The sequence below is a fragment of the Sprattus sprattus genome, assembly GCF_963457725.1.
Source record: "Sprattus sprattus genome assembly, chromosome: 16".
NCBI classification, from domain to species: Eukaryota; Metazoa; Chordata; class Actinopteri; order Clupeiformes; family Clupeidae; genus Sprattus; species Sprattus sprattus.
This window is the reverse complement of record NC_137914.1, coordinates 12,436,165-12,445,451: the sequence shown is the minus strand read 5'-3', so window position 1 is coordinate 12,445,451 and position 9,287 is coordinate 12,436,165. Positions and strand designations below refer to the sequence as shown.

General features: G+C 43.7%; 1 protein-coding gene across 1 annotated transcript in view; it reads right to left on the bottom strand.

The window, feature by feature from the left end:
• The window catches only part of mtcl2 (microtubule crosslinking factor 2), a gene marked incomplete at its 3' end in the record, with an annotated part of 44,684 nt that extends 40,172 nt beyond the window's left edge, over positions 1-4,512 (bottom strand). The window contains exons 1-2 of the mRNA XM_080853968.1: positions 3,354-4,512; positions 578-802 (exon numbers count right to left, since the gene is read on the bottom strand). Coding sequence (XP_080710094.1) covers positions 578-802; positions 3,354-4,262 — 1,134 coding nt within the window. The 5' untranslated portion in view covers positions 4,263-4,512. The remainder of the gene's footprint in view (positions 1-577; positions 803-3,353) is intronic.
• Between the last annotated feature and the right edge of the window lie 4,775 nt (positions 4,513-9,287).

Here is a 9,287-nt window from a genome sequence, read left to right as displayed (position 1 = left end):
CCTGACTGAGCTGAAAGCACCAGTGTTTAGAGGTTCCCTGTCTGTGGGTGAAACTCACTGGTTTCTTTGTTAGTGTGTGTGTGTGTGTGTGTGTGTGTGTGTGTGTGTGTGTGTGTGTGTGTGTGTGTGTGTGTGTGTGTGTGTGTGTGTGTGTGTGTGTGTGTGTGATATTGAAAGTTAACATGCTGAAACACTAGTCCTCAACTTTCATCCTCTTTCTTCTCTGCTCACTTTTTGAGATGATGATCTCATTCAAACACAATGAAAGCAGCATAAAATGGAAATTATGTCAGTTGGTGTCACGTGTATGTCACGTTCAAGGAAATATGCAAAGACTATGCAAAGCAGCAGAATGAACTGGGGAAATACAAATCACACTGTGTTTGCAAACATTCCATGGTTTGTCCCATACAATAGTCTGTTCAGCAATATCCAGCCATCAACAGAAATACACACAGGAGCCTAGAACACCACTCAAACCCACAAATACACTAAAAACACAGGCCCTTAACAGTAAAGACAGCCTCACTGCCATAGACTCTCTCTCCCTTCTGCTCTCTCCTTCTCTCTCACTCACTTTAACATCCTGCTCCAGGGTGCAGATGAGCTCCCCGTCCACCTGTCCGGTCTGGGCCACGCGCAGGCTGCGGCGCTCGGCTTTGCGAAGGCGGTACTGCAGGATGCGGCAGGTCTTGTTGGCCTGGTCCAGCTGCTGTCTCAGGTCCTGCAGCTGGTACACGTCCTCCTCCAGGTACATGTCCCTCATCTCCAGCATCTCTGAGCGCAGCTCCTCAATCTCATCCTGTAAACAGCAGAGTGGAATACACACAGGTTCATTTAAAACCAGCACTCACTCGCATGTCTGAAATGTGTTTACGTTTCATGGGGCCTCACATGTGCAGTGTCTGTGCCCTGTCAATTATTTGTTTTTAAACAAATGTGACGCTTTAATTCTCACCAGGCCAACTATTTATTTAGAGAATAACGACAGCCAGGGGTGATGATGTATCAGTTGGCACGTTATGTTTCCTTGACATCATCCAATTAAAACCCTTAACTCGAGAGAAGAAAACTTGGCAAACAGCAACACACAAAACAGAGGCAGTAAGCACAAGAGTCACAGGAGACCCTCCTAGGGTGGAGTCAACAAGCCAAACTAATTTGACTTACAACATCAATTAACATTCTTCCTTCACTAGCAAAGCTCGAGCTGATCCAGAACACGCACTCTCTTATCTTTCCCAAAGATGTAAATAGAACTGTGCTCTAAAGGCATGGAGGACGTTTCCAGCACATGTTATGAGCCTGTCATGTTGCTCTCGCTACACAGGTCTATTCATGAGGTACTTCAAAGACCTGGGTTCAAACTCTTTCTAAAGCAGCACCTCCTACACAGAGCCCTGTATGTCAGGACAGGTGAAAGTGAGAGTGGGTGGGCGACCTATGTCATCAGTACAAAGATGGTAATAATGATAATGATAGATCCTTATCCTCATCATGACGACTATAATTATCCATGACACCATCACTGGAGACTCAACACTGGTGACACAGAAAACCTGAACATAAATGTTAGCACTCTGAGGCTGTAATTATTGCTAAGCCAATCACTTTTGTTCCTAGACACACATCAGCAGATTGCAGTGTTGGCATCGGAGCATTCTTACTGGGACATCACTTATTTTAATTATGGCACGTACATGCTTGAGTAAAGAATAAATTGAACAGTCGATAAAAGGCAAATGAGGCAGATTTCATTTTAATTGTGATGTCACTAACACTGACTATATGACTGACCTCAAATTAAGCTGATCTCATTTTTTCTTCAACATGATTTTTCAGCTGTCAAGCCACTTTGTTACTAAAATGTACATTAACCCAACTGGAAATGCCAATGACATCTCAATTATAGCCTACCGAAGGTGTCCAGGGATTATGCCATAGCCCCGCTGCATTAAACATACAGCTGTTAGGGGAAGCATTATTTGGAATCCGACTAACCTTATACGGCACAGTCGTAGTAATTCGCGAATAAAGTATTTATAAGTTCGACGGGGATAAAGCGTGAGTAAATGTAACCTCGCTGTCTGAGATGCGGTGGGCTACCGCGTGCTGTCACTGTTCCCTAAAATGTAGGTCACCCACTGCAGAGAGTGTCACGTGCTGCGCGCGCGTAAACAATGGAGTGGCGAGGTGGGCGCGGGTGCGCTGGATTGCAGCAGCATCTGCACAGCACGGGGAAGCCTAGTAAAACAGCTGCATTATTCAAGTGAGCGTGTAGAAGGGATCACGGAGAAAGGATGTAGGCTATAGATCCACGCTAGCCGTGACCTGGTTTTTACCTGTAATTTGAGCGGCGATTAATAAACTATACCCAAAGGCATGGCTATGAAGTAATTACCAGGTAAATCTGAATGGCTGACATTAAAAGGGTCTGCATGACGGGGTAGCCCAACCGTCATTTCCGTCATTATTGTTCTGATATGTGAGAGTATGTGGTTTATTACAATAGAATTGAAAACAGACACGCCCCACACTAAATGGACATGAGCAGAAATCTGACAGTTAATACTGGATTATTATCAGTTGGTGGCATAAAGGGCATGCTGTTAACACCAGACTAACGCGGTCAACAGTATTGGATAAACTGCTTACCATGCAGTTACAGTTCATGTAGGATAGAAAGCTAATGAAGCTCCCTATTTTGCAGCCTCAACCATACCACATCCTCAGAAAGATCACTAAGGTCATAATTAGGACCAGCTAAGGTAAGATGTGTAACTGGCTGTTATGACACTTATATTATCTTAATACAAAGCAATTAGTCAAGCCATTGTAGATGCGCCTCTATAGCTTAATCCCCATCTCAGAGGGAGGAGCGCCAAGGAAAAACAGTCGCCTCCCGCCACGAGCTGTTCTATTCAATACCGGTCTGTCTAGCAGGCATAGACAATTAATAAGCGTAATTTTTGAAAAAAACACACTACCATATATTTATCAACTAAGTCCATCACTAAACGTTGTAATCTTTAGTAGCTGATAAAACATATCCCTCTTGACCATACAAATTATAAATTGTAACTGACAAATCCACACAAAATCAGAAAACAGGAAAGACGACCAGGAGGGCTTGAACTGGCTATTAAAATAGATGACAGTAAATGTGTGTCAAGTTATGCATGAGAAGGAATGCGGTTCATAATCATATAACTGCTGTGATCTAGTCTAGTAGCCTATGTATCTGATATGAAAAGAGGCTGTCGGCCCAAATATTTGGCAATTTCTTAAGGGTGCCAGGCGTAATAGCCACTGATGAAAACACTTGTGTTGTGTTCAATGTTTACAATTCTTACTTTTAAGTAGTCGTTTTCTGAACGCAGTTCTTCGATTTCTCTGACAAATTCCTCATGAGTTCCGTCAATGAACTCTTCTGTCAGGTCAGAAAATGCCAGTGAGGTACTAGCAAGCATCCGGCTGTCGAAGGAGGTAACAGACCTCTCGTCACCGGGAGAGATGCTACCTTCCCCGGTCTCCATGCCAATAGAGAGACGGTCCTTTTCCAGTGGTGTCTTAGCATCATCCCCCCGGCAAAGTTTCCCGGGCCGCCCCAAAAAGTGGTCTTTCCCAGATTTCTCACTCTCAGCTGCCCCACCTCGGCTGCTGGATTCAGTGTCGCTGCTCAAGGCGTCCGTGGAAAGTTTATTTTCCTCCGAAGCGCAATCAGAGAGCTCGGAGCTACTGTCTGTAGGTGAAAGCTTTCCAGTGGCGCAACCCGAGTCTTTGCTCAAATCATCGGAAGCGTTACTGGCATCCGATATTTTCCTTCGACCAACCTTAGCAGATTTGCCACCGCTCTTCACGGCGCTAGCAACAGAGAGCATGGATTTCCCCGGTAGTTTCCCTTTCTCTGACTTCATGTCTTTACCACTCACCGGGCTGCGTCTAGATACCCGGCTCCCTATGTGAATAGAACCTGGTTTTACACTGAGTGTTGGCGTCCCGATGCCTCCTCTGATTTTAGTGAGTGACCACCCGGCAACATCTTTCGGTCTTGCCGGAGAAGGAGCTCGATTGATTTTCTTTTTCTCGTTCACTTGTAGCGGCTGCACCACCGGCTGCTGCTCGAATTGGTGCGGCTGGAGGGTTTGCGACTGCCCACCGTCGCCGCTCTCGCTCCCGCTTTCCATTTTGTGTCTAAGCCCCTTTTTCTTAGGCGAGACAAAATGAGAAGGAGAACTGGTATCAACCTTTGTCTTTGTCATTCATTCCGCTTTAAAGACAATTTAAAAAAGAAACGGAAATACTTTCGCTAGATAAAGAAGTTAGGCGTAGGCTAGACTGTTTTGTGGAACGGCATACGACGGTAACTGCGAATTGCTGCAAGGGGGGCGAAAGACAAAAACAACCACACGGCTTGTATTCCTGCAGTGCCCAAATAGTTGTTTCTTCATCAAAGCTATGCTCCACTCCCTGCAGTTTCCAGCACGCCGTGTGCTCCACTCGCCCAGGTCGTCTCTGCTCATTCGCGACTGGAATTGGACTGGCTGTTGAGAAGACTGTTTCTTTACTCCGCCCAGATAGCGGCTCTGCTGTCTGTGTGACGAATTGATGTCTGGGAGCCTCGGCAATCACTAGTAGACCTCTACCGCCACCACCGTGGTTTATACTCAACACTCGGAAAGCTCTGTGCTTCCAACTCTTTCTACTTAATCCAGTATCAAAATATCATACACTATTGCGAGATGAAGATACCCAAATAAGTTAAATGTAGGGAAAACTAGACCTGGTTTAATGCATGGGTCTTTCTAAAAGTCAGTATTTCTAAAATTCATAGATCTGTTCACCACACCAACTACAGTATATAGTTAAACAATGGTGTTATTGCATCTGTCATACTCTCCAACCACGAATGCGGTGGTTCGCAGTAGCCTATATGTGTCACTTTATTCAAACCTACTGCTACCACTTAAACCTAGTCTAGGCATGATAATGTGTGGAACACACACGTTTTAACATTCAGTCTACATAGTCTATAAGCCTATTGATTTCCACAGACTCTGTGATTATATTTTTAATTTTCCGCCCCTCAAAGCTGCATTTTTGTATTCCACTGCACAGTTATAATGTATTTTAGCTGAGCCCGGAAAATAGAACTACTGGTAACGACAGGAGAGCTTCTCTGTGCTTCACATGGCCATCTACCATAAAATTAATTTGAAGATGATACCAAAACTAGTTGCTATAACATACCTCATAAAGCGGCAAACTGATGCATAGTGCATAGGCTACTGCAAAGTGATAAATCTGTGCCATCATTGTTGGTTCATGATAAAATCATTTGCATAGGCCTAATTGTAGCATCAGCAACATATACAATCTGTTATTTGATTTAAAAAAAAAAATGCAGGTTCCTTCAATTGATATTCAGGTACAACCACAATACAACTAAGTAGGTTATACAATGTTAATTTACCAGACATTTATGGAGAAAAGGGTAATTGAAATCTGAAGATCCCCTATCACTGTTAGAGGCCCTCAGGAACCCTTATAATCTGAATCAGAAACTGAATTCCTTCATTCAGCAAGCACAAGGCATGTAGGCCTACAAGGAATTTGACTTGTTGTTGCTCAGACGTACATTTACATGTGACATTGTCACACACAGTATTCACTGACAATAGGTGCCTTAAAGGCATGAAAGGTGAGTACGATTCCTTGGGCCATGGCTGGAGGGGACCTTGATAATCCCTCTGGGGGAGGGCCAAACTGAAAATGATGACAGGGGCCCAGGATTCCTGGCAGTGCCCCTGTCACTGACACACAGACTCTAGACATTTAAGGACATATAGGACCTCACATACGGTGCTAAACACACATTTAAAGCAGTAAAAGCCTATAATGATCAACATCGCTCTAGACCGCTTGCATTCAGGCTGGGGGCCCGTGTAGCCCTTTGTTTATTGCTTTAAGAGCCCCTGTGATCGCTCGGCCCCTGGGCCTGTGCCCGATAGGCCCTCGTAGTAATCCAGGCCAGGGTTCTTAGCTTATCCCCCGTAATTACTCTTTAATGATGGGCTAATTCACAGACTTCTCATGTCATGCTTCTAACTCGGGGCACCATTCATCGAATAATTATGGGACACGACCAAGGCAAGCACATCAGCAGTGTTGTGTTCTACCTGAGGCAAAAGGGTAATACATTCATGAACTGTTATGGAGTTCCTGTTGAGGGACGAGGTAGGGTGGGCCCAGAGCTGGTTACAGTCCCCCTTTAGTTTTCTTGAATCATGTCCTAGGGATTGCATGACACACAACAGAGCCTATCAACTTGCCCAGGGCACCTCATGAGGCTGCAGTTCACAAGCGTTATGTAAGCGTCGAAATACAGTTATGGAGTACATTTTTCTTTAAGTCAATCACAAGGCTTCTATCAAGTGATTATATAGAATTTATATTAAAGACTATTACATTATTTGCTTTAAACCAGGAGCACATTATTATATAGAATTTATATTAAAGACTATTATATTATTTGCTTTAAACCAGGAGCACATTAGATTAAGGATTTAGATTTCGCACTCAGTGAGTTAACCTATCACTAACTCTTTCCCTCAGAAAGCCTTAATTCCATCAATAGCCGGTTATGACTGGGACAAGTCATGTATCAAGAACTACTGTTCTAGTTGCATAGCTCCCATCCAAAGGGTCCTCTATCCTGGCAATGGGAGCCATCACCGATCACCTGGCGAAGACTCTGTTGGAGTGTGGGGGTAAGATTGCCCCAAATGCCCTTAACCCAGCAAACGGGTCACTAGACAGCAAGCTAGTCTTGGTGGGAGATTAGAGTGTGTTGCTGGGCTGTGGGGAAGCCATGTAGCCTCCGTCCCTGACAAACAGACTTCTCCCTCTTCTCAGCCTGAAGAATCTAGTGTCTCTGGCACCCCCCTCATCACTCAATCTAAGGACAGAGATGCAACCAGGGCAACCAATCAGATGTGCCCATGGAGACAGCATGGCATTTACAACCCAATGAATGCAATAAGGGCAAGCTTCTTTTGAGCCCCTTGTGTGTAGCTGAGGGTAGCCGTGCCTGGTGTAGAGCTACACGTCACCCACAAAGGCCGTCGAGCATTTACTGCTCTGACGGTGCCTGTTGGGTCAGCAGTCCTCCTTTTTCGGGTGACAGACTGGCATTTTCCAAATCTCAGTGTGGCAATTCTGGCATCTTGTGAGTGCAGCTCTTACACTTTTCTCCCCAATGATAATGTTACATTCAGGGCAGCTTTGTGGAGCCCCATCTATGGAATAGAGCAGTGAAGGAGCCATAGAAGGATTCAGTTGTGCTTTGCCATTGTAGCAAGTCAGTTCTGCAGTCCTCATGATGTCACTTACTGTGGTGGAATGTAGTCTGTTCCTCAGCATCCCAAGGTCCTCCCCACTGGATGTGTGTACTGATTGCACTCCGTCTGGTTCTGTCTTGACTCCTCAAGGTTCTGAGGTTGCAGAACATCAGTGCCATCCAAGAGTTTCCATCATGGAGCTCAACTTTCTGTCATTGCTCCACCCTGAGATTAAGTTGTGTTTTTTTTTTGACAGTGATAACTGTAATGGCAAAATCTATCCACTCTTAGGTCTCCATCAACTTTTCAGGTTCACTCACCGTGTGCTTATTTCACCCCACTTGTGTTGTAATTGATATTCTGTTGAGCTCACAGGAAGAAAACTCTCTACAGAACCGCAGTCTCAATATGATGGCTACAGCACTCGGGAGAGCCTACGTGTGAGTGCAAGGTGAAAAACATTTCAACATGGCCCAGTTCCCAGTCTTCCTAAAGACAAACCACTGATTCACTCAAGTAATCTGAATCACCCCAGCACCACCCACTCAGATACCACATGATTATTAAGAGGAGTAATACTACAATACCTGAACGATTTAAATATTTTTCCTTGATAGAAGCCCCGGTTATAGTGTAGATGTGTGTACACAACAGAACCAAACCCCAGCATCAAGCCCCAATTTCTCCTATGTTAGACCCAGTTACATAGTTCATAGTGCTTTCATTTTGTTTTTTTGGCCTACATAACCGTGATACCATAACAGGAATCTGACCCCCTGCTGTGTTCTCCAAGGTTCTTGAGGCAATGAAAACTACATGCAACCCAAGCTGATAATACATGTACAAATCTGTCTACTAGTGGGGGTAGCGATAATGACAATGACAGTAATGGCAATCTCAAATTTCATTGCTTTGAAGGAGAATGTCTCTTGGTTTATAGCAACGTGTCTGTTGGATGCATGAATCAGAGGACATTAAGACTGTTTTGCCTTTTGTTGACAATGTGGTTTTGACAATTCAGAATAAAGAAAGCAGTTATGGAAAAAATTAGCAATCAGGGCAGTTTTTATGAAAAAGCCACACTATTATGAAACATTCTGGAATTCTCATCAGGCTTGATCAGCAAGCTGTTGTTTAACATAATTTGTATGTCAATATTGCTAAAATATTGTGTGCTGGGCTTAGGCATAGTCTCTCATGATAAAGCTCTCTTGCCCCATCTATTGGTCAAAGAGGGTAGAGTGAAACAAGTCACAGGAATGGCCACCACGTTTTAGCAACTAGATGTAGCTGCTCTTTTTTGGGAGTAAAGTGGATGTTACAACATGATTGAAGAAGAGATTATGTTTTCAGGTATTAAGATGTTAACTTACTGTCTGCCTTTTGAACTCCTGATTAAGATAAACATTTAAATGAACACAACCAAATTTGCATTCAGCGCCCATGGCATCAGGTAATTACCAGCATATTAGTGAATTAACGCTGGTTTGCCCCTAAATCTCTCTAAGGGGACCACAAACCATGATGACAAAACCACACTGAAAATTGCAACAATTAACTTGCTGCATGGAACCACAAAATAGTCAGGCCATTGCAGCATGAAGACATTGGCAATAAGCTGGCAGAGATCGCTCATGCCTCATGTGCAGGTGCCTATTAAGGACAATTACTTGGGCCTAGATTGTGACAGTACACCATGTCAGAAGATCTTTTTTCTCAAGGAACCATAGAAGAATGAATGCAATTAGGTTTATTAAAAAAACCTGACAACTCTTAAGGCATAATTCACAACAGAAAAATCACGAGCATTAAGCTCAACTCAACATTGCTGCTTCCTTTTTCAGCTTCCTGATTAAACCCTAAATTAGAACTACACTAACAACTAAACAAAAATGGCAATTAACAACTAAACTTTTGTGATTGTTAATACCATTGTTATTAGTTAGA